The following is a 27,314-nucleotide window of genomic DNA, read 5'->3' as shown; positions in this document are numbered from 1 at the left end:
CCTAGGAAGTGAAGTCTGGACATAGTGAGGGATTCACAGTGGCACATAATGGGCCCTGCTGTTTCCTGTTCTCCGCTGCACAACCTACACTGATCACAGTTGACAACTCTAATGTTTGACAAGTGATTAATGACCATACAGTGGCCAGTAAGAAAACCTGTAACAATTATTACTCATGCGTACTGAGGTGAAGGAGTTCTTGGGTTCTCCTTGTTGATATATCCAGAATGAAGGACTTAGCCTGTCTGTTACCTTCCGTATTTGTCCAGTAATGTAGTGCTTCGTTCGGGGCTCCATGGCCTGGTACATATAGATAGGGATTCATAACTTTACACAGCCGCTTTTCTGGCGAGAATATATAATACACTGGTACCCTATGAAATATGCCCAGCAATAGGTATTAAGCGTTGAAGGCCTATTAGTTCCCGGCAGTTCCAGATAGAGGCCCTGGCCTTTTGAATAATTTTGTCTAGGTGCGGGTTCCGTGAGAGCGTGTCATCACGCTTTTATTAATTTGCCCATTTCCTTTTTCTGGAGAAAATGACTATGCTATTTTTCTTGGAGTTTATATTTAACCCATTATTTCTGCATTCTGTAGAAGGTTGGAGATAGTGTCTTCGAATCTACCTTTGATAAGGATGATGATATCGTCCACATAGCCCTCAACGTCGATGCCATTTTCACAAGGAAGGTAGAGGACCATAACAGAGGCGAGATCACTTCGCTCTGCGGGCAATATTTTTTAGCTGAGAATCTGACTCTTCCTAGTCCTAGAGTGATGGAACGGTTCTGGATTCAAGGACGTTTGCTATACAGCGGCATGTGAATTCTTGCACACCTTTTTTCCGAACGAAATTGTCTATTAGCGAGTGTTAGGTTTTATTGAAAGCGCCCTCCACGCCTAAGAAACATTCCACCGCCACCTCTTCACATCTTTGTTCATCAAATACTTTTAAATTTTCTTTGTGAGACCCTGAAGAGCGTGGATAGTAGATTTTCCACATTGATATCTATGTAAAGTGTTTCCGGTAAGGAAAATATCCCTACTATGCCTGCCTACGATTCTATCCATGGTTTTTAGTAGAAAGGACGTAAGAACTATTATGGCATGACTTTGGTTGGTCTGCTGGTTTTCCTCCTACCTTTGGGATGTAGCGTACCGTTACTTCCTGCCATTGTAGTGGTAGGGATCCCCCCACAAAGCATGCTATGAAAAGCGGTATTTGAAAAGGTAGCAAGCTTCGGGATCCCCTTTGAAGATGAGCAGGGAAAATATCATCTGCTTCAGGTGCTTTGAAAGTCGCTGAGGCAGATATAGCCAATCTTATTCTATCTTCGTCGAACAGCCTTTTGGCGATTCTCCAATCCTCAGCACAGGGTCGTTTTATCCCATTCTCCGTGCGGATGATTCTAGATGTGCTCGGCTAGCAAGTTAAAGGATTCCATGCAACTGTTCGTGAAGGATTCGTCGGTCTTTTCAGGAGCCCTAATTCATCAGTGTGCGTTTTAGCCCACTCAGTGCGAGAAATTGCATATCCTTCGATTAATGAAAGTGAATTATATTTAAAAGTACACAATTCGAAACACAAACCAGTAAGTTTCCACTGTCAGTTATGCAGAAGGTGGCGTGCACAGAATTGTTTTCTTGGTAAGTGCGCCTTAATACTTATAATGAAAGCAGGGATATTAACGCCGACGCAAAGGCAACAATAAACAAAAGTTCCACGACATACTAGTAGGAATTTTATCTCAAATATCCTGCAAAGCTTCGGCTGAAAATCGCGGCAATATCGCAAGCGCGGGCAACACCCCATTATACTGACACAGTCAAGGGGGAGTGAATTTTCAAAGCAAAACAACAACTAGAGCATTGTTTTGTATACATGCATGTGCCCACAAACATCCCAGAAGAAAGCACGTAAAGCACGTAAAGCACGTATGTGTGTCTGTAAGTATTTATTTATTAGAACATGGCTTCTTTGCAAGCCTCAGTGGCTGCTGTACATATTTCTAGCAGCTCAATGTTGGTTAATGCTGCTGGCGGCGAGGTGGTTGGCCCTGTTAACACCAACACTAACAACGCCGACCAGTCCCTTGGCACACAAATTCGCATAGTGTAGATACCGAAGCGAGGCGAACTGTTTTTTTGTATGGAAAATCCTGCAATGCCAAAAGGCAATAGCTGCTAAAGCCAGAACATTTTACGAAAGTTCTATCAGTTGTTTGACATTGTTCCTGGCAAAAGGTTGTTCTGACGGACGAAAAGTGCGAATACTCCAGTACACCAAAGATATACACATACAAATTTCTCACTGCAAGTTTTAGTATACCCAAGAAATGTGAAAATTTTTTAAAGCTAAAGTTATCTAATCGTTTCAAGTGTAATGAAAATTTCTGCGAATTGCGAAAAGTGAGAAAATATGTCTGGCTAAGAAAAGCTGGTCTCACGGAGTGTCTGTTGGCAATTTATAAATTTGAAAAGATTTACAATTATCTATGTATATACATAAAAAAAAAAGTGAATTTAAAAGTGTTTAAAACCAAAAGTAAGCAGGGGGTTTAGCCAACAGTATGAAGGATTTTTGTTTAAACCCTTTGAAGTAAATATGTGTGGCAATTTTTTTAAAATATAATTCAAAAGCAACAAATTTATGTAGTGTGCTCTTGTTGTTGCATAATTTCACACAAAATACATATACGTTTATAGCAAAAAGTGTGAAAAGCGCTTTTGAATAAACCTACTTATCTAATAGTCCGGGTAATTTACATACATACATACTGCATAGATAACCAAATAAATTTTCCCAAAAAATGGCACAATTCGTTACGCACATACAACCAACGTTGCTGGAGGCTTCACAGGGCCATGTACCGCATCATCATGGCCATCAAGTTGGTATGCAACATTCATCACATTTGCCACATAGCGGTCATAATATGCCATCGCCGCCAACAGCGCATAACCATCATACGCATTTGCACCACCAACATCAGCAGCAGCAGCAGCAGCATCAGGAACAACCGCATCATCAACATCACAACCATCACCATAGTCCACCATCGCAAATGTCGTCGCCACCAAGTGGCGCACCATTACACCATCATCATATTGGCAAACATGGTGCCAAGCATGAGCACTTTGGACATCATGGCACCGTAAGTATTAAAAATCTATATGTATGTATGATGGTATATCTATGGATATATTGGAGTCTGCGTATATACGCAATGGCACGCAACAGAAAATTCTATACATATCCTTACATATGTATGTACATATCTCTAAAATAGGCACTTAACGGTGTCATCAATTGCTCACTTTATATGCGCACATAAATTCATAGTACATATGTATGTGCGTATTAGCTATTTTGGGGAATTAGGTTTGTTTAAGGAATGTTTGTTTTTATCATAAAGATTGCTTAGTTGATTAGTTAATCAACTCCTCATCACACTACAGAGCTTTAAATATATATATGTATATAATGGAGTAAGCGTAAAAATAGTAAGTATAAAGGATGTGCATAAATTAGTATGTATATACGAATATACTAATATTAGGTCGACTCTCTATCCATGCAATGAAAAATCGTATCCCTTTCCCCAAGCTATTCATAAAATTTGGCTAACTGTATGACTCCCAACAAAATAATGGTTTAAAAGTTTTCCAAAAATTCGTCTATTAACACCCAAAGTTTTCAGGAAAAATTGTTCTCTAAAAATTTTTCGATTTCAATGGGTTAATTTTTTAGGTAACGATCGATCGCAAATATTTTGGAAATAAAACTCTGTCTAGATATGTACAGAAATGCATTTGAACGCTGACGAAAATTATTGCTGAAATTTCATTAATTGAAACCTATCTACCCTACTAGGGATAATTAGTTAGTGCTTGGATACAACAGAACAAGAGATAACGCAAACTGAAATACCTTTTGTATATCTCAAAGAGAGACCCTACCACAGCTGTCCCAAAGATACCTTCGGCTTCCCCAATTCAACCTAAAAGCGCTACTGTTAGGCGAATTCTTTATAACAAAGGGTTCGACTATTGGAGCTTTAAAATGGGTCAACCTTAGTCTGGCCAAAGACGGATAGAATATGTTCTGAAGTTTCGTCGTCCGCAAGGCAGAGCAAGGTATTCCGACTCTGTGGAATCGCAGTTCGGTTTCGACCAGACGGGTATCCAGAAAGAAGCCTGATGCCATTTATATTTTCTAAGACAAGATCCTTTCTGTTGAAAGCTAGCTGAAGAGCCGTAGAGGACCAACTGAAACGGTATTTTAGGTTCCGAAAAAGGCAGTTAGCGATCCTTCTCGTGACAACTTGATGATAACTTCAATACAAATATAGGTTCACTTTCCGTGAAAACTTGGGTGGAAAGTTCCCGTATCAAGTTTTTCAGGCATTGTGGCTTTCGGCTCACAAGCCTGAAAAGATGATTTAATCAAAGTATAAGAAAGCTACTCCATAATCAAAAGTCTGGCAAGGATGAAAAATGGCAAAGTTCAAACCTCCTCAGGCGGTCCTTTATATAAAATGCATGGGAAATTTTAAAGCTCTGGCTGTACCATTAAATGTTAACCAATTTCAAAATGAAAATAATACGAGTCACCTTATTTTCGATGTGTTCTTCAGTTCTGATGATTAAAAAAATTGGACCACCCTAATGTTCATGTACACTAAACGTTTATTATAAACATACATACTTGCATGTACATATGTACACATATCCTGGTCGTTGCCCTGTGGGGAAAATCTCCAGTTCTGAACTGGTGCGCTTCTAGTACATTTGGACCAAGTACTGGTTCGCGACAAATCACTTTTGCATGCAAACAACTGGCGAATTTAACATGGCGATATCCTAGGAAGTGTCAATTGCCCCCGCTGCATTCCTTTTTCGATAGTTCTGAACTAGTCCTAAATTCTATAGTTCCGAGCCAGTTCTAAAATCGACAGACGAAAGAAAAAACTATCATGATTTTTCATTATTTTCGGTTCTTCCGTGTGTGCGATTTTAAATTATTTTCTAAGAAATGTGTTGTCAATTTGAAATTAAATTTTTTCGAATGATTGTAAGAAATGTACGTTTACATACCTTTGGCTGTAGCTGAGTTTGCAGAGGTGCTCGCTGTTATTGGTTAGATTTCAGACGGTCCCAAGATGTTAAAATGTTAACACAAATTTTTGTTTTGTATTACCACACTATGAAAAAGCATCTGCGAAGTGCAGAATGAAGGTGTATTTGAACGAAAAAGCCGCCAAACACATATCTATGTAAAGTATGCTGCATCCCTTTTTCGAAAGTTTCGAACCATTTCTAAATTCGTCACCTTCGATATAAATTTCTGAAATAAAATAGTTTTTTTAAAAGTACACCATTTCGCTGATTTTGAACTGGTGGAGATCTAGTTATTATCGGATTGGCGTTAAAGATCTAGTACGGAACTAGAAATTTGATTCACTAGTTTGGGGTTTCCCTGCAGGGTGGTTGCTTACTATGTACATACATATGTACACACTACTTATGAACAAAGGATGACGTAATATTTGACTGCTTTGGAGATGCTGTGCAGACATAATTTAAAGGTTTGGATTTCAAAGTTGTCGCCGCTTTGGGCCGTAACCCACATAACTACATGCACACATACATATCTAATGTGCACACACACATTAAGGAGTCTTGTTTTTGGATTTAAGGATACACGCCATTACGAAATGGCTTTCTATGTACTAGGGCGATCGCAAATGGTTTCACAAAGGAAGATTTCTGCATTTCATAAGGTGTGATGTGAGACATCGATAGATTCAAAACAGTGAGATACAAAAACTAAAAAAAAAATAAATCAAGGGATTTTTTTATGAAGGGAGAGGAGGACGCCAGATATTTATATGAATTTATGGGACGATCGGTCGGACCAACGTAAAAAACAAAAACGAAAAAAAAAACGAAATTGAAATATAATCATTGCGTCCGATGAAAAATGCATTCAATATGAGAATAAGCTACGCAAGCGATTATGGTCAGAGACCGATGACCCTCTGTTAACAACTTCAAAGCCTGAGTTGACGGCAAGGAGGGTTCAGTTAAGTTGAGTGTTTGGTGGGACTGAGCGGGAATTGTCATCTACTTTACACAACTTGACCGTTTGAACGAAGCGATCAAGAAAGGGCGACCAGAATTGGCGAACAGAGGGGCTCTGTTCCATTAAGACAATGCCAGGTCACACACATTTTCGATGATTCCGAACAAATTGGCGGAACTTGATTGAAAAAAGCTTTAATGCATCCACCGTTTAGCCCGAACCTTGCACCGTTTGACTTTCATTTGCTTCGGTCTCTGCAAAACTGTCTTGATTATAAAAAAAAAAAAAAAACTGGCCGACCAAAGAAACACTGAAAAGCACTGGGCCGATAAACCACAGAAATTCTACAGCGTTGAAATTATGAAGCTACCTGAAAACTGGCAAAAAGATTATAGATAATAATGGCCAATATGTACTTTGATTATAATTGATTTTGAACAAGGATGTTTTTTTTTCAAAATTTTACCCAAAAGTCAGCGGAAACTTTTCATACGACCCAATTTATTAGAAGTTGAAAATAACTACCCAGATTCAACACAAATATTTTGAATTTAAAATAATTTTAAAACCGTTCAATAAAGCAGAGAGTACTATCTGACTAGGAACCCGTGATAGACGCATTAATTATAAAAAAAATTCAACAAAAAAGTCTTTCATTCACATATCAACCTTTCAACCACTGTTGTCTGCGATCCACAAACCTCAAACTGCAAATAATGAAGAGCAGGCAGAATCATATGTATTAGCAAACTATGTAAATACAACAAACTATCTACAACAGAGAGCAATGTGCAAATAAATTTTCGCTTCTTCTCTCTGAGTTCTGATGATTTTTAAAAATAGATTAGCGTTGTTTTGAAAAATTCTGCTCGAAACAACCGAAATATTCAGCAAACAAGTGATCTCCAATAGAAATTGGCTCAAGTAAAAACTCTATCCACATGTTTCTTTGCGAAATTTTCAAATTGGATTTCATTTTCTTTTGCAGTACGAAAAATGTTTTACCACCAACTGCACGTCGAACAATATTAAATCGTGAAGAGCTATTAAATGTATTTAGAGCGCTATTAATTAACATTATTGATTAACAATTACCCAACGAATTGAATAGAAAGTCGAGAAAATGTTGTCACTGAAGAAACGCTTTCCATCGCTACAAAGTTTGGGTGTAAGTGAAGAGTCATCTGTGCAAAAAGAAAACAAAAAAGAAAATTATATATACATATATACATATATAAGAATTGATTACATGAAGGCAGAAAGCTGCTACATAGTTAATGGACTAACAATTATTGTGGTGTTTTACTACATAAAAAAGTAATTTTATTTTAATTGCTCAGTGGATTGTCGTCGACAACGAATTATTTGTGTTACTCGAGAAAATTTATGTAATATTCCATTTTACATATTTATGCTGTTTTGCTGGTTGTAAGAATACACAAAGGTACATAAGCTTAAATGTATATGTAAGTATGCATATACATATATAGACACGACATATTTGAATACCCTATAGGAAAAACTGCAGCGCGCTTTCATACCTCAGGAAGTTTGTGCAAAGATTTAATTGGTAGTGGGTCTTTTCTTTAACTAAAAAGGTGAATCTCTTCCACGCACTATTCTAACTTGAAAATTCTATATGGCATTAAAGCTAAATTAGTACTCTTATTTGACCCAGCTTCGAACTACTTGAATCTGTGCCGCGTGTCTTTATGTTGTTACGCATACCTCCGATCGGTAAAAAGTTTTTTCCTTTTTTATAAAAAAAAACAATTGGTGCTTCCCACAATTTACTAAGTGATTTGTCGAGCTCCTCGTCCAATTTCCTGTATGCGTCTTTATGTTGCCTCCAAACGGCAGATGGTTTTTTATGAGAAGTGATGTGTTAAATTACAGAAATATACTCGAAAATTGGCCATTGCCCGCTGTCTGGTGGAATCGACTTTGGTTCTTACCAGGTGGTTGGTTGGTTGGTAGAAGCTTGGCCTGGGCACTTGCGCGGGAACAATGTTGCCAGACTTACAGTTTTATATGTAAATTACAGCTTTTACACAAGCTTAAAGTTGCGGCCGCTGTGCTGTAGTGGTAAGCAAGGAAAAAGGTTTTCCTTAACAGCCCTCGGCAGGCAATGGCAAACCTCCGAGTGTATTTCTGTCATGAAAAACAGCTTCTCATAAAAATACAGTCGCCTTTCGGAGTCGGCGTAAAACTGTAGTTTCCTGCCCTTAGGGTAACAACGTCAAGGCGCACGCCACAAATCGAAGGAGATGCTCGGCCAAACGCTAACTTCCATACCGAAACAACGCGGCGTCAACGCTGAGCGGTTGGAAAATCCGATTTTGACAGGGCGTTAGGTATTGAAGTTGACTGCAGAAAACGGCGTAGCTGTCCATTTCCTGTTACACACAAACAAACCTATGCTTATTGTCGGTGTTATTTCTGCATTTGACGTAGCGTTGACGCTTTTGTTTAGGTATGTCACTTTCGCGTTAAGCTAGTCGTCAGAAAACGCTTCGCCCAATGCTTTTGTTTAGGTACGGCAGTAACATATGTGTACGCGCCAATCTATTTATATTATTAAAGTTGTTTAAATTGCCTGGCCTAGGTTGGATAAGCGTAGATCTCGCCTTCTCTTCAGTTTGGAGCGACCAATGCTCCGCCATGTTATTGGAATTCTCAACGGGCACTGCCTTATGGGAACACACGCTGCCAGGATGGTTTTGCAGCCAAACGATTACTATCGTAGCTGCCGCGATGAGGAGGAAATCGAAAGCGTGGAGCATTACCTATGCCAATGTCCCGCTTTGGCAAGGGCTCGTCGACGCTCGCTCCTCCGCTATTCTTTTGAGTGCTGGCTGAGCTGGATTCGGCCAGTATCTACGATTTTGTTCGCTTCATCAGAGCGACAAATTGGTTCCATTTCTGAGGTAGGAGGAGGGACGCTAGGAGTCTCAAATAATGCATCACAATGGGCCAATGGAGGCCTAAGTGTACCCTTTTCCTATAACCTAACCTATATCGACGATATAGTTGTAACTGGAGCTGATTTTCCCAATCATATACAAACTATTGAAACAGTGCTACATAAATTAGTGGCAGCTGGACTTCGTTTGAATGCTAGCAAGTGTGAATTTTTCAAAGAAAAAGATCTCGTATTTGGGATTTTCAATCGATAGAAATGAGCTAAGCAAATATAAAGATGGGGTTGCCGCAGTTTTAAATGCACTTGTACGACGAAATTTCACAGAGTTGAGAGAATTTCTATGTAGGTATGCTGAACTATTACTTTGCCTTTATATCGATTACTAAAAAAAAAGAATGCTTCAGATGGGCAAGGCAAAGGAGTGTCAAGATGCGTATTACGGTGAATGAATCAGTTTTTCAAAATAAAAGTTTTGAGTTTCCAGCGGTAATTTGGATATCTAGAGGCGGTTTTTTGAAATCTCGATTTTTTGAATATCGAATAAACCATTTTTTCATTTCATACAAATCTTGACCTCTCAATAAAAGGTTTGAGTTTTTCGAAGATTTCAAAGCTTTTTCCAGTTTAAGGGAAACACCTAAATAGTTTTAAAATTATATCCTAGGCTATTTGGGGATGAACTGGATCATAACAGGATAACCGGATGATAGTTGATTCCAATAAATGAATGTTTGGTTTGTTGCTTTTTCCATTTTTCCCAATAAAATAATCGTGGTATAAAGCTCAATAAAAATATTAAAATTAAATGTTAATAAGCCACAATAACATTGACGAATGTTTGGTGCTTAAACGTTTTCTACGTGTTTGACCAAGCTTCTCCTCCAATTCGTGTTCTGCTTCTTGATGTTGTGACACAAATCGAGAGATCCACATTTTTACTCGATTTTTACCAATAAGCTTTTTTATGCGAGATGTACACTCGGAGGTTTGCCGTTGTCTGCCGAGGAGCGACCGCTTTTAAAAAAAAAAAAAACTTTTTTTCAGTTGCTGAGACTAGAAATTTAATTATGGACCTCCCGAGTGGCAGTAGGCACCTCTAAGCACTCGGCTACGGCGGCAAGAGCACTACTCAAAACCGAAAAAAGTTGGAAAGAATGCTGTTCATAAAGTGGTGTTAGATAAATTAATAGGAGGTGAGTTTAATAGAGCTGCGCCACTCGCACTTTGGAACCGTTAAAAATAAAGTTTGGGCGAAATCATTTCTTTGGTGGCCGAATTTGGATCGCAACATAGAGCATTTAATATCAAACTGCAATCCCTGCAAGCATGCGCAGCTCAGCACGGAGAAGTGCGCCCTTATCCAGTTGAGACACACGCAAGTAGCTTGGTCAACAATTCATGTGGATTTTCACAATCGCTATTTTCTTATAGTTATTGACTCGTATTCGAAATGGGCGAAGGTATTCAAAACTAAAGAAATTATGTACTACGAGTTTTATAATTGGGGTATTCCACCGTCACGGGTGGAACATTTGTACAGTAAAAATGTACTTCTTTAAATTTAAGTATAAAGTTCTCCAAAATTCTACATTTTGTTAATTTACACCGAATTCACTATTATACGAGTTATTACCAAATACGAAAAAAAGTCGAACTTACTTTTATATGGGAAAAAATCCGAGTTATTTCTTCTGTCACGGGTGGGACAAAAAAAGAACCTGCTTTTTGGAGCAGATATAATTTACGGAAACTCTGTGAATTGATTTCACTTTTCTGTGTAAACTTGATGTCTTGTAATAAAAAAAGAACTACGAATACTAACAAAGCAAAAACTTATACAAAAATCATAGGTTTATTTAAAAAAAAAAATCAGAAATTCATGTCACAGGTGGGACACGTACGAATTTTCATATGAAAAGGAGCTTTTAGTATGGACCAAAAAATAAGAAGCCAAGTAGAGGTCCAATTGACTCACGTTTTATCTTAAAAAATTATTAAAAATCAACGCGATTTCCTAGCGTCTTAAAATTTTTTCTTAACTTACTTAAATTTAATGGGCTACAAAATTGCATACCTATAATTTTTCTAAAAGTTCTGAATAAAAAGTTTAAAAGTTTTGGGTGTGATTGTGGAAGCAGAAAACTTTGTAAAAACGTTTAAACGATCTACATATATATTTATGCAAATCTGAAAAGTGGTTCAGATAATCTGAATGAAATTATAGATACATTTTTATATAACTATCGATGTACTAAGCATTGCTCTACAGGTGCATCCCTAGCGAAATTACTACTAGGACGGGAATTGAAAACTAGGTTATCTTTGCTTAAGCCGCCGCTAGTGAAAGAAAAGATTTGCGAAAGCCAACAATTAAATGTTAAAAGCCGTAGGGGTAAGAGAGATGTGCCTTTTGATAACGGGGCGAAAGTTTACGTTCGCGATTATTCTAATACGAAGAAGAAGATTGACTGGCAACAGGCTACAGTTGCTAAAGGGTACTCGGAAGTGTGACCAGATGATCACAAAAAGCGAGGCTTTGAAAAAAGGTTAGAAAAAGTTCTACCCGATGAAAAATTAAGTTAAAAAGAAGTCAGTATATTCATTCCTTAAAAAGTCTTCGCCAACTCGATAATTCCCGCGAAACCGATTTTTTTTTAAATAAATTTTTAAATCATTCCCAACAAAATACAAAATAACATCTTTCAGGTTAATAACGGCTACATTAATTCAAGGTATGCAAAATGGAGTTCAGTTTAGGAAACGAAATAAAACTAGTAATACGCCAACAAATCAATTGTTTCAAAAATACAGTATGAGGCAAATTTCGTAGTACTATTTTTTTAAAACCTAAGAAAAAGCTAAGAAAGAATGTTCTCAAGGAAATCGTACATTGCTCTGTTATTGTAATATTTGAAATATTACGTATTTCTAATATGGTAAATATATTTGTAAGTTCCGGTCCGAACTTCGCTATAAATATTTTAAGTAAAAAAGGCCAGAAAAAAGCCACGAAGTCAGACTGAAAATTCTGAGGCTGTGACTTCAAATTAAATGCTAAATCTAGCCTCAAAAATGCCAACCTGGTCACACTGGTCGTCGGTCTTATCATTGCATTTTAGCACACAACAACAAAAGTATTAGGCGGCTCACATATCAGATGATTCCCGGCGGTGTAAGTGAAAATAATCACAGCGTACAGTGGTTCGACTAACTATATGGAGGTAGTTGGAAATAATAATTAACCTGCACAGATTTCGCTGAAACTTGACATGTGCTCTAATTTTATTTAGGAAGAGCGAATTATCAAATTTGTTGAAAATGCAATATCGTCCACTCTCGTGGGCGGAAACATTAAATTTCATTCAATTTCGATAAAATTTAGTTTGTACTCTTCTTTTCTATTAAAAAACCCTAAATATTAAATATGGGGAAATTGGACCACTATAACGTCTACATCACGCAAAAAATGTGGGCCCAATCATTAAATGTGATAGAATTTTTGCTAATTTTTGTTTTCTGCCACTCTCAAAAGAGCAAAAGTTATGTATAAAAATTACATAGGTGTAAATACTCTAATTTTTTCCAATGTTTGGAGTAATTTTTCCAGTTTTCTAAAAATTATTTTTGCGAAATTTTGCAAAAAGAAGGTGAAAATCGAAAAATCAATAAAATCGAAATTTACATATATTTGCAAAGTCGTGCGAAATGATCCAATGCTCGAAAACCACATGAAATTCTCTACAACATGCGAATAATTTCAAGATCTGACGAAACGGTACTCACTTCTTTTTACTAAGAATCTTTACTATAGTGTTGCCATTTTGGTGCTTTTGGAGCTAGATTTAGATCTATATTTTTCTATTTAGCTCTGAAAATTGGGCTTTAGCTCCTATTCTCTCTTAGGCGGCCACGGTAGAAAAGGAAAGCCAAAACTTAAGCGTTGATGAAATTACAAATTTCGAAATGCAGTGGAAAAACATACATCTGTATACACGGGAAAACACCGACTCCACCATAAACTCTTGGATCTAAGTTAAAGAATTCAAAAATTATTTTTCTGAACGCGCGGATTTCGTTTTTACCTTCCTTATTTTACCTTAAGGAGAGAAGGAAATACAACTTTTCAGAAGAACCCGAGTTTTTATGGTCAATAGAAATATTTGAAATTGCAAATTCTAACAGTTTGTAAAGTATTTTTAGTTCTTTATCTATTGTCAATGAACTCGAAATGTATGCACCTTATTTTAGTTTTAAAGTTTGGTCAATTAAATTTTTAAAATTCGTTGTGTTTATTAAAATTGCGGAAAATGTAAAATAACTTTACGTCAATAAATGCCCAACTTAAAAAAAGTTAGCTCGTCATTTTAGCTAGTATTAGTATTATGTGGCTCTTCGACCGTTATAGCTCCAAACCAATTTTCTTCTGGCAAAACTGATCTTTAGCATCTATTTTTCCAGGTAAATTTTTTGATAACAAAAAAGAGAAAATACCAAATAAGTGATAAACAATTTCACGAGAATAATTATTATTGACACTTAAAGAATTGATTATAGTGGGAAAAGAAAAACTTGCTGTAATGGGTTCACCGCTAAAAGCAACTAAACTAATTAGTCGGTATCGCGCCGATTCTAGTATTTTTTTTTTTTTTGCAAATGTACCATTCGTAGAGAGAAGTGTGAGTAAATAATGTGAAATTTTGTATTTATGACTATTACTTTTCCCTCTCTAAGTCCAACCGGTTTTTTAATCAACTCTCACCAAGACTTTTTTCCACATGCCTCCATATAGTAATCGAAACACTGTGGAGCCTAGTGAAAACTGCGGTTGAAAGCAAATTACCGATTACAGCTACATCAGGTCTCAAACACGTCGACTGGTGGTGAGGTAGGAGAGGCGCATGATCTGTCAAAGGATCAAAAAAGTAAAAGTTTGCGTAAAGTTCAGCGTATTAATTACAAAAAATAATGTGCACCTATTTATTATAATCACTTATTAAAAAAAAAAATAGTTTGAAGTCCAGTGATAAGCAAATTACTATTAGATTGAGATACACTTTTGCCCTCTAGCGGTAAGCGGTATATAACTATACTTCTGTTAATTAGCCATTCGGATCCATTGTTAACGAAGATAATAATAAATCAGTCGCAATCTACTTGCCGAGCGAATCGCACTGAAAATACATCACATAAAACATGGCCAACAGTAGGTATGTATGTATTAGAAAGGCCTACTATCTCCTACCGCGCAGGAATGATTTGTTTCGACTAGGTTAGGTTAGCAGGGCGTGTATGAAATGTGCCCTTTTTGAGCAAGTGTTAGAAGGAGGCACATTCTCCTAGCCGGGTGAGAGAAAAGAAGGAATTTTCAAGGTATTAACCTGCAGTACCAATTGATATCTCGAATGTACCTGAGGAGATCTAAGAGTTTCATTTCCGCTATCTCCGCCAGACTGTTGAAGACCGGCAGTGCTTGAGACACTTCTGCTGCAACTTTTGCAGATAGTACTTATTGGTATTCGCCATCGTTTCTCATAAAATCCGTTTACGGTTTGAAGGAGGCGTAAAACTGTAGGTCTCTTCATTTGTATAACAACATCAATGCACACACCACAAATTGGAGAAGAAGCTCGGCCAAATACTTAGCAAATGTGTAAGCGCTAAAATATTATTACTATTATCACTAAAAGTTATCCGCTTCGTTAATGGGCATCTCAGAGCCGTATCTGGCCATCTTATTAGCAGACACGTTATCTTCAATATTGTTATGTCCGAGGAGAGTAACAACGCTGATATGGCTCAGTGATACTAAAGTCGCACGACATTTCCCTACAACCCCCAATTTATCTATTCATGCAGAATAGGGTTCCTACGCCTTTTATGGAATCAAGACCGAAATTTCGTATTGAAATTGTAGCTTAGCTTCTTACGCAAGTTTCTCCCATTCAAATAAGATTCGGATGATTAAACTAAATTAAATCATTTCTAATACATACACAAATATTTCCTAGATGTTGGCTTTGGTTTATTATTTTCCAGGCCGTAGTCGCGGTTTTTCAAGCTGTTACATATGCCGAGTCAAAAGTGGAGACGAAGTTTTTTATTTTCTTCTTAGAAATGTCTGGCGCTTGATTTGAAACTGACTGTCCAGTAGGGCGGGTCGAAAACACACAAAATTTGTGTTACGAAAATTGTGTAGATCTCAACAGGTGCTATTTTAATCCCTTATTCTTGAAGATAAGAGTGGGAATACTGATTTTTCAAATTTTTACAACGGCATGTGTACATAAAATCCCGAACTGATTTCCTATCATAAAATCATAAAAAATAAATTGGGCAAATTAAAAGTAAGTAACATCAATATTTTAATCAATTAATTTTTATTTCCTACTTAATTTTTCAATTTATTAAAATAGCCATTAATAATTTGATAAAATTAATCGATTATTTTTGTCCAATTTACGATTTAATTGTATCGTAGTTTTGTGTTTCATTAACCGATCAATTGTAAAATAATCGCAAAATATTTTCAAGAAATATGAGTTGTGTAATTGTCTAAACATTCTTTTTTGCTAGCTGCATCAACTTTACTCGACCCGGGGTTCACAAAAATTAATTTCAAAGATCCGTTAGCATTGCTCTCAGTAATGAAGTTTTTGCGAAATGAAATATTGTGCGCAGATAATCTTATGGAAACGGGTAACGAGTCGTCACCAGAATCAGTAGAAAATGAGTTCGCTCTTTGGGCACCTCGTAAATCTCTTTTTCACAAACGAAGGCGAAAATATATTGATTTGGGTCACCCACAAGATGAAATGAGTTTTTATTTAAAATGTCAAATCCTAGAACTAAAGCGGAATATCATTGACGCTTGGGAGGAAATGAAAACTGTGTACTCAAAACTTTACGGACTTTCGAAAAGAGTACTGTCATTTAGTTGCCACTTCGGTGCCTGCAAGAGAATTATACATTTTTTACGGAAAAGTGTTTTTGTGAATACTCACTGTGCCTTTAAAAATTCGATTAATCGATTATTTCTCAATAATTGCAATTAATTCCAATTAATTTTTTTGGCTGGTGAGTAATCATATGATTAATTAATCAATTATTATATGTTTTTGTGTGTTTTCGACCCGCCCTACTGATACATATTTATTCCAAACACTTTCCTTTTAATTAAGTCGAGCGGAGTAGATTTGAAAAATGTACCTGCATACATATATTCATTTCGTGAGATTCAATTTCCTGCAAGGTTAATATATACATACGTTTGCACGGCACCGTCGCACAGTGGGAAATTCTCTTAATGTAGCACGAAAAAACCCCCAACTTTCATTTAAAACATTGCAGAGGTTTGAAATTTAGAACTTATGCACAGATGGGCTAAGTCTTACTTGTCACCAAAAATGAGAGGTTTAGGTTAAAAGGGCGAGGCATTTTGTATATATGAAGAATATTGGAAAAAAATGATTGTTGAAATTCGATACATTTACTAAAAATACAAGTAACACCATTCATTATTTGTATCTAAATCGTTGTTTTAACTGCAAAAACTATTATATTCATGATTTTCATTACATTGTGTTATAGGAACATGTAAATATGTTAATGGAAATAAACAGACAACTACAATAAAGCCAGTCACAATTCAGATCAAAATTTATTTTCTTAATTTGTATAAAACGTTACATACAAAATTAATTATTATAATCAGGTTATGGAGTTCGTTGTTAAATAAATATGTAATTAAGTATGTATGTATATATGTATACATATACCAACCTATATGTACATAGTAAAGTGAAAAGTGGAAAAAAAAAAAAATAAATAAATTTCAGTCACTTCTCCAAATTTGGCAGCAATGATACAACTGTGCTTAATGGTTTGAAATTTTGAGGATGCAATGTTTTCCTCCATAGTTTTTCGCGAGAGATTTTTCAACTATTGTGCTGTCGGATATATCTGAAGTAGAGATGGGCACGGGACTAAATATTTAATCACGATCCCATCCCGAAATTCGATTTTCGGGTCCCGTGGGTCCCAATATCTACCTATAAAGCAGGCTACAAACGGACAACAAATTTAAACGATCCGTTGATATTTCAACGTGTGTGGCGTGGTTTGCAAACCGATCGAAGGTTGACAAAAATGTTCATGTCTTTAAACTTAATTTTAAATAATAAAAATAATAATGAAAGATCTGGCATCCTCCGATTATTTTGTTTTGCTTTACTGTTCGTTTTCGTCTCAATAAAACATTAAAAGTCCATATTTCAAACATCGTTTTTAAGGAAGATTTTGTGAATTTGCGGGGGTAACGGTTTTATCGGGAGTGTTGGGAAAGGATTTTGGTCCCGTCCTGCCCGCTATATTTTTACAGATCTTCCCGATACCGCCCATCCCGGCCAATTTTAAATCAGTACCGTGGGTCCCGCGGGTCCCGCTATCCCACGCCCATCTCTAATCCGAAGTCCTCGTTTTGCGCCTCTATAGCTATAGAACTCCTTTTCAAAACTCTACATCAAAATAAGAGAAAAATTTTACAAACAAAAACAATTATTTACACAAGACGGACAGAATCTTTAGTCATGAAATGATATAGAAAAAATTAAACTTACCTTAGATATCGTTAAATGCTAGAAAAAAAAATGTAATTAATTATTTATTGCAGATGTAATTGATCAACACGTGAACCCGTTTAGTTTCATAATAAAATTATAGTTTAAAAAACTAAAACTTCCCTATTATAATTGCCATTCGTACTGTCATCAGGTATGTAACTTGAGAATAGAAATCGCTGCATCTTTTAGGCGCATCAATATTACGTAGTTACATCCCGAGCTAATAAAAGGAAGGTAAAAACTATACACAACAAAAACTGATTTAGTTTGCTCGACTTTTACGCGTCACAGATTCAAAAGCAAGAGGAGAAAGTGAAAAATATAAATACAGTTATAAACTAAGGGAATTTGAACACAAACTCCCGTTACAATTTTGCACCATTTGAACAAAGCAAAGTTTGACTTTTTTCATGCTAGATGGAATATTTTCGCCACTGTGCGTCGGTTACATGGACATAATACATATGTACTATAAATAATAACGAACGATGGCGCGATTTAACCCAATACACTTTATAAGAAAAACAAAAGCGAACATTATTAGGGTAATGTGACGTGGCAGTGCAGTGCTGTCATTTGTAAGTAAGTATATGCCTCAATTTAATGGGACTTTTTACATTTTACATACATAAATAAACACATATTTGTCAACGCAATTTACAGTATATCACCGAATGAAATTTTGTTTATGAGAACATACTGTAAGGTGGTTCAACGGCATGAAAGGGACTAAACGTTGAATTTTGTACGCAGTCTGCAAAATAACCACTTTTAACTACAAGAAATTTATAGTTTTCTAGTCATTTGTTCTTTTTTGGTACACGTATTTACATACATACATATGAGTCAATCTAATGGCTGGAATCGACCATTTTTGATTTGGATGAATTTTGATCTGAATTTTCGTTGATCATATAACACAGTTCTGCCAAGTGATAACAAATTTTCCGAAAGTTCAAAATTTCGCAATTACCAGAATGTTGCAAGTTTATTTTGAATATCTCAAAAATTCATATATTTAGTTACAAAAATTGTGGTCTCGTTTTGAAGGTGATATCGGCGGTCGCTAACCACTAAGCAACGCGCGATACCATTCAGAAGGGCCTGGGTTCAAGCCTACTTTCCGACCAATATGAAAAAAGAACATAAAAACAAAAAAAGGTATTTTCTAATAGCGATCGCCCCTCGACAGGCAATGGCAAACCACCGAGCGTATTCAGTCATGAAAAACAGCACTAACATATTGTGTAAGCGCCAATCTGTTATTATTTGAGGTTATATAAAAAATATATTTACAAACAAATTTAAAAATACTGAATTTATAAAACTAAAAGAATCGTTAAAATAAAAACGTATACATTTTTAGCTAAATTTTTTGTATACAATACCTCCAACTGACCTTAAAACACAGTGAGACATTTTCCAAAAAGTTTTTTTTAGTAGAAATTTTTGAAAAAAAAAAGTTGGCAAATTCTGAATTCAAAATAAATTTAAATTGTATAAAAATTGTTTGACATAACTTAGTTTAGAGTTTGCAAAGAAAAATGTTTTCAAAGTTCAGAAACTGATATTAAAAACAACCTCCTTGACAATCAGATTTTTTTTTAAATCAGTTGGAGTATGGTTTTTTTGTTTGCCTTAGGGCCATTCCATTGTGACTGGTGGGACATTTTACTCCAGAATGTGATCAATTGTTAGGTATAACTCTGTCGTCGGAACTTATACAACAGCGAAGGATATTTTTTGACATAGAACGATAACTAATGTATAAAATTGCTTTAACAAAAATACCAAACGATTTCTTAGTTTTAAATATGGAACTATCATTTGAATGAATGTGACTGGAGCGACAAGAAAATAAAAGTTTCCATACAACATACAAAGCTTTTTTTACAATTAATTACCCCTAAATCTTTGGAAATTCGAGCAGCCAAGATGAAAGATTAATTGAATTGCAATAAAACCAGTCGGCAAAATGAGGAGCTCTAATTAATCAACACTTTTAGGCAGGGGTTTTTTTTGGCAAGACATTACCTTTGGAAGCTGTATTATAAGCAAAGTTAAATTGGTACCGCGTGAGGCGCAGAGCGCAGAGATCAGAAAATGGCGTCTTAAGGCGGACTGTGAAGTTTCGTACGAAACAATTTTGAATTTAATTTAATGAAATTGCTGAAGTTTGTAGAAATGCTGTAAATTTTTCGGCATAAATCTGCTGACTTTTTTGGATTATTTTTTCACTGCCCCTAACTATAAATTTAGGGCAAAACTTGGAACACTCTAATGTACATCAGCTTAAAAGTCCAAATAGGTCCCATAAGCAGGGATGGCAAAAAAATAAATTAATCAATTAATTAATCATATGATTAATGACAAGCCAAAAAAAAAATTCATTGCAGTTATTGCAATTATTGAGAAATAATGGATTAATCGAATTTTTAAAGGCACTCTTTTATAGTGGGTATTCACAAAAACACTTCCATAAAAAATTTCTAAGTCTCTTGTTAATTACCTTTAAATAAAATAAAACAAGTATTTTTTAGCGACGATAACTATTTATTATTTAACCAAGTTTGCAAAAACAAAAGCTTTGATAAGCGTTTTGTTGTTAAGCGGTTGCGTTTCTCGGTGGCTGTAGCACCAGTTTTTGAAAAACTTAAATTTGCTGCCATTGCTACCCATAAGTCAACGCCACTAAGAATGCTTTTACCTTTGAGCATTGATTTTTTCCAAATTTTCGAGAACAGGTCGAAAATTAGAAAATCTCAAACCGGCTGCAGTTTTGCTCCGTAATGTATACATGCTTTGGTATTTTATAGGAAGCTATTTCCCAAACAAAAATCCATGCATCGTCAGCGTTTTCGCCGAAAATGACTTACTAAATGTGAACTAGAAAATTATCTTCCCAATGCAGGAGTTCCCTACGGGGATATTGATTATAAGAACATAATGGAAAGGCAATACTGAATTAATTAAAATGGAATTCTCCATAATTGCCTTTATTGACATACACAGCATAAATGACACGAACATTTACCCCAGAGACTTCATTTATTTTATTTGTTGGGATTAAGCCAAAATCCACCCTTGCTTGCACAAGTACGTAAGTCAATATAAATATGTAAATAAATCTTTGTCACACTTCTGTCAAGTGAATAGTAGGGTAACGAACGACTCAATGTACTCTTAGAAAAATTTCTGAAATTCTCTTATTCATGTGCAACTGGCACGAAAAGTGAATAATAAGGATATGGAAATTGCACGCTTCACACTACACACTGCACGCTGCACTTCCTTTCTACTCATCCATCATACATGTATGTACATACCAAGCCAGTGAAGTTTGCTGCACTTTCTTTAACAGTTGTTTGTATTTGTGTTAAGCGTTCGCTTATCAGCAACCATTGCACAAGTTGAAGGTTGCAACCCTCCTTTGTTTGTGGTAGATCGTCTGAGTGAGGGGGGCGCAAGCTACACATCACACTGTCCCAAGTGATGTTGTTTGGGGTGAAGCCTCAAATGTCATTTCGAGTTTCGAATGCATGGCGTATTGAACGTGACATTGTGCCCAGTGGGTGAGTTTCACACTTTGCTATTGTGGTGTGGTTCCGGCTTCGGTTTCTGCGTTTCGTGACATTTTTTGTATTTCGAAAATGCAATTAAATTTATGTATATACATATATGTATGTATTTGTGTGTGTACACATCCTTAAGCGAAAACTTATTTTATACATTCATGTTTAATAATGCATGTTGTTTGTATGTTTGAATGCATGTATGAATGCATCGTGCAAGCAATAAAACTTATATGAATTTCAAATATGTAAATATGCCAGGTTGCAAGGGGCGTAGTATAGTGCAAGTTAAACTTTGTGACATATTGCTTCGAAGTTCGGGGTTAGGATCCAAAGCCTTCCAAGTGATAGGAAATTATCGCTAAAAATAATAAAAATAAATTATCAACATTTTGGGCGACATACATCTGCAAAGTTTATAGTAGTCATCTGACTGAAAGTATTTTACTTAAATCAAAATATGTAGTCTGAAATTCACCCATGAAACATTTAAAATTTTCTTAACTTTACCGTCTGATAAAATCTCTTTAAATGAGCCGACATGCAAGTTTTGCGTGAAATAGTTTTCGAGCACGCAAGGCAAGCTATGAGGAAAAAGTGATGCACATTTTTTGCGTATTAGGGTGGTCCAAAATAAGTAAAATCGGAATTTTAATCCTCTTACCCCCTAGGATTGTTCTAGATGGAACAAATATAGCCCTATTTTTCCAAAAATATTTAGAGGACGCTCAAAGCGCGTCGTATAAATAGTACGGAATTCTTGAAAATCAATATTTTTCGATAGGAAAACTCTGGTACTCTTCAGGAGCTTTCAATAACAATATTCAATAGTTTATTCAACCCTTTTTTAATACCAAAGATTTTTTATTTATCGCCCCATTGCATTTTCTGGGGGTTTCGACTGACCTATAAAATGGAAAAATAAATAGTTAGGTATTATTACTGGGAGTCTCCTGAAGTGAAACAGAGTTTTGAGATCGAAAAATATTTATTTAAAAGAATTCTATACAATTTCTACGAAAAGAGGTTTTTTCCCATAAAAACTACATGGACAACTTTGAGCGCTTTGAGCCACCTCTAAATAATATTTGATTTCGGAATGCTGCACAGTGGGATTTCGGCGGAAAAAATTCAGTTTTTGAACATTAAATTCCTATATTTGGATGGTTTAGACTTATAACTCAATATTTGTATAAGAAACGTTCAATTAACTTTGCAAAGTGCTTTTATAATAATTTTTGTTTTGATTGCCTTTGTTGTGGGTTCGGAATCTTTCTTTAGATTTTTGAAAAAAGGTTCATATTTGCGACTTTTAACGTAATTTCATATACTAATTGAGGTTTGTATTTAGTGGGGTTGCCACATGTTTGGAAATTAAAATTCCACTTAATTCATCAGTTAATTCAAAAATGTATCGCAGTGTCCGGCGAAAGAGGGTTAACAACGATTAAGCTTGAAAATACTTTTGAAGAGGGCTGCCACCTGTTTGAAAGGTCTAACTCGCCTAACTAATTCAAAAAGTGTATGAAATATAAAAATACCGTAGTCAAACGAAAGAATTTTAAGAAATCTTTAGTTTAAATATTTCGAATGTTTGAAGAGAGTTGCTACGTATTCGTAAAGTTTGGTTTTTCCCATAGAGGTCGTCCTTCGGCAGGCAATGGCCGGGAAGAGGTAGAGCTTTAACCGATACTAAATGTTCTACTGTCTAAGTACGGATTCATATTCATTAGGTCAGGCATTTTGTTCAGAAGCGGATTTGAGAACAAGGTTCTATTGTCAGATCCTGCTTTGATGCGGTACGTAATGAACTGCACCTGGTTGGCGCCATCAACTGCAGTTACACTCAGAGAAGGAATCAAGATTTTCGTACTCGATCTTAGTATTTCCGAACTTAAAACCGGACTAAGATTGAAAATACTAAAATAGAAAACACAAATCTTATATTAAGTATGATATTTTGAGAACTTAAAAAATTAAGTACATATCACATATCTAACATTCTAAGTCGAAGTACGAAAAGATTTATTAACTAACTCAACCTTTTTTTTATAATGTTTCTTAAAATAAAATACTCGTACTCATAATAAAGAAGCATCAAATTTTATTTGAGTACGAAATTTTTATTTCAAGAATGAAATATTTAAATTCCATAAACTTTAGTTTGTTCTTATTTTTAGGCCGACATTTGTCCCTCAGTGTACGTTGCTTTTAACACCTTTCCGTGCTATTTATAGGCCTGTTCACAAATGAGAGAGACTACGTATTACACAAGTCCCCTACACCAGAAAATGCGTTGAAATGCCAACAAAAATAAGAAACGATTTTCTCAAATGTTATTTTGTTACGTTCCAAATGTACCTAAATTGGTGGAATTGTACCGAATGCACTTTAAAAGACACTTAAAAGGGTATCAAATTTTCCATCTCTGTTCACAATCTAAGTGACCTATAATATATAAAGTTGCAATAAAATTCAGAGATTCCACTGAATATCGTTTATGACAAAAGGCCTAAGAAACCCACAAGTTCCATAACAAGACAAAGGAGATGAGATCGAAATTCCTGGCTTACTCTGATTTGATTGTTCTTGCATGTGGGTAAGGCTTCTTCAAGTGGGCCCCGCATTTACCAAGATTAATATTTTTGAATGATATTCAGGCAGCGCCGAGCTTTGTAGTCGAAAAGTATACTGTGTAAATTTTGTTGTAAAATTCCAAATAGTTTTTTTTTTTAATCAGCAATTGAAAATTTGTGCAGTGTTTTGGAAATTTTTGTTTCTTTGAAAGTGTCCGAATGAAAACATTTTTTTGGGTGCAGATCAAGGTACATTGAACAGGTAGTATCAGTAGAGCAGCTGATTTGATTTATTTTCAAATTATTTGGTCTCGAAAATGTCAAATATTTTTAATTTTTTCTCACAAAAATTCTGAATTGTTAAAATCCATTTGCATGTGAAACCTTTTTCCATACAAAACAAGCGATTGAATAGCAGCTTTTAAAACGTTCGCCCAACTCAGCAGCACGACCGCTGATTACTGGGCCTTGCAAAGGATGGATCAATGCTTCGAGAAGCAAACAAACTAGGAAAGAAAGTTGCATCAATTTTTATTTTTTCCAATTTCAATTTTTTATTTTTTATAATTTTTTGTATTTCACATGGCACGCTTTGATTTAGAAGAAAAAATTCAGAACAGTTTTTGACACTTTCGATACCAGAAGCAACAACAAAATACACGCAAATGTTGTTTTTGCTCTACTGATACTACCTGTTTAATGTGCCTTGGTGCAGATTTAAAAAACATTAAACTCTACAATGAAATTGTTTGCGTTACAAAAATATTTTTTTTTTGCTTTTCAATATTTTTTTATGAAAAATTGAACATTTAAGCAATTTCTGCGCCTCGTGGAGGAAAATTTTTAACAACAACTTATGTAATAAACATTTCTGCATTTATCTATGCAAAAAATGCGTGCATTTTGATATAGTTTGGCCGGAATGAATTTTTATTTGCCAGCGTGCGCGCCCTACTCCCGCGGGCATGCGAAATTCGAGCGTGAAAAATAAAAGTGGAACGATTGAAACGTGCATTTCTTTCTTTTCATTCGGACACTTACTTTCAAAGAAAAATAAAAATTTCCAAAACACTGCAAAAATTTTCAATTGTTGATTAAAAAAAAACTATTTGGACTTTTGAAACAAAATTTACACAGTGTACTTTTCGACTACAAAACTCGGCGTAGAACGTTTTTTTCTTGACTGGGGACCTTAACTTTAGAATGTCGCTCCTAAAGGATGTGACAAGATGAGAGGGCTAGGGTGTAAGCTCATTTACGCATTGAAGCGGGCTATACTGGCTCAAGTGTGAAACCCTGACCGCTGGGAGAGTAACAATTAGCGATACCCAAACAAAACAGTGAATAGACTATCTTATCATTATTAATTTCCTATGCCCACAAAATCGGCTTCGGACATTCAGCTGGAGAGCATAACCTTTCGCAATTAAATATAGTTCCTTCTCATTCGGTCACTGTAACTTATGCAGCAAAAAAAAAAAGTTGTTATCAAAACAAAATCCGCAAATAACTAACATCCACACATTTTACAACAAATGTTAACGGAATCATGCAAAAAAAAAGAAAAAAACGATGCTCCTAATAAAAATCACATTGCGCATGCGCTAGCACGGTCCATGCCATGTGCATTCTTATTATCACTTCCCTGTATTGTATGTCAGCAATTGAAATATGTAATAACAAAACAACGCTTGCCGGCAACTTCAATTATCAAAACAATAACAGATGCACGTGGTAAACACGTTGCCTAGCACGCGACCGGCTTTTATTAACTCTCAATTGTATCTTAAATTTTTCTCTCTTTTCTCTCGTATTCTCGAAAAATCTCTCACACGCTTTCGATGTTTAATTACGAAAATTCTCATTTCGATTATTAACTGCGCAGGTCCTTCGAACATCCTGAGTCGGCAACTAAACAACCAGCTACTAGGATACGCTGAAGTTGCGGCCACATCCAGTCTAGAGTAAAATTTTCAAGAAATCGGAAGCAAAAATTCTCCTTAACATCAGCGTCTAAGTGAAAAAGCCATCTACTATAGAGCACAATCTAGATATACATACATATACATAAAATAGATATACATATATTCAAATTTAGAACGGGTTTTAAAGTATTTTAAGCAACAAATTTAATTCAAAAAATCTACGAAAACCTTTTAAAGGTTACATTTAATAAGTTTTTTATAAAAAATTGTGCACATAAATGAAATTTTCAAGCAGGAAAAGAATGGAAACCTATGACTAAGCAGTGACGACATCGACTTACACAATTTCTCTATACTATATAAAATTTTAAAAGAAGCAAATTGTTTGAAAAACCTTCTAAAAATTTAGATTTTGTACAAAATGGTCACGGAAAATGGAACACAGGTAATTTGTTTGCAAATTTCTAATGTTTTTCTTATGATATTCACAAAATATGCAATGATAATGCAAAATATTTGCTGTTGAATAATGCGGCAGCCATATTGGCATCCATCTTTGATAATATCGATTTTTCACATTTATATTGAAATATTGAACTTCTACCACTAAATTAAATACATTTTGCAATGAATTTGCAAAAAATATGAATTTCCATTTCGGAAATGCATTTTTGTTAGGGGAAAAATGCATTTTATGCAGACTTTTGCAACGAATTTGCATTGAGACCCACCCATATGAGGTGGCTGAAAATTTTCATCGATTTTCCTATTCCCTTTCGCAACGACAGCAGCGAAGGTAAACTACATACACACTTACATATGTACATACATACTTACTTCTGTATATACGCAGTTATTTTCACGAACATATTTACCTACTATAAGCAAGTCGTTGGCTGAGTGTTGCAGGTGATAGTAGCTACATGTAAATTGTATGAACATCGCCAAGTAATTAAAATGGTAATTTATATGATTCTAAATTTTGTATGCAAAACATTTGGACACCTGAGTTGTGGTAACTTTAAGGATACGAACAATTTTGTAATACATGCGTTTGTGTAATGTGTGCATTAATGAGATAATTTAGCTTTGGGCGCGGCTTTTGGTATGACTAGTACAGTGCGGTGGATGTGCGTGTTTCGAGTGGCGAACATATTCACTGTTCACTTTATTTTTAGACTAACCTAATTTCAAGATATGCATTGACAATTCTCTGCATACAGATGAATAATGTGTGCACTCCTTCGGCACATTGCCTACGTACATACATATGTATATGTATCTATATGTACTCGCACTTGTACAAAATGAGTCATGCGAAATTGATTTGAAAATAAATATACTATGATTTTTTTTTTTTGAATATTCGTAATAATTTTCATGTTAAACATTTTTTTTTAACTTGTTAACAAAACATGGCTTATATTTTAACAAATACCATATCAGTTCTAGAGTCAAAGAATCAATGCAATTTAGAAGAATTCTGCAAATTTTCATAAAAATCTCAAACTTTTGAATAGGAATTAAAAAAATCGAGTATGCAGTATAATAACACAGTGCAACAACTATATTTTTTTATTATTGAATTGTAGTTGTAAATCAAAGAAAAAAAAA

The 27,314-nt window shown here is 35.3% G+C and overlaps 1 protein-coding gene across 2 annotated transcripts in view; it reads left to right on the top strand.

Annotated features, from left to right (window-relative positions):
* Positions 1 to 2,036: 2,036 nt before the first annotated feature.
* Positions 2,037 to 27,314, top strand: part of LOC118745980 (ankyrin-3) — a 187,270-nt gene continuing 161,992 nt past the window's right edge. The window contains exon 1 of one of the 2 annotated variants that reach the window (XM_036479685.1): positions 2,037 to 3,156. In XM_036479685.1, coding sequence (XP_036335578.1) covers positions 2,812 to 3,156 — 345 coding nt within the window. In that variant the 5' untranslated portion in view covers positions 2,037 to 2,811. The remainder of the gene's footprint in view (positions 3,157 to 27,314) is intronic. The other variant, XM_036479686.1, reaches the window with a different exon arrangement.

Source organism: Rhagoletis pomonella, unplaced genomic scaffold (genome assembly GCF_013731165.1).
Source record: "Rhagoletis pomonella isolate Grant_MI unplaced genomic scaffold, Rhpom_1.0 Rhpom_scaffold_00010, whole genome shotgun sequence".
NCBI lineage: Eukaryota > Metazoa > Arthropoda > Insecta > Diptera > Tephritidae > Rhagoletis > Rhagoletis pomonella.
This window is presented reverse-complemented; position numbering and strand designations above follow the sequence as displayed.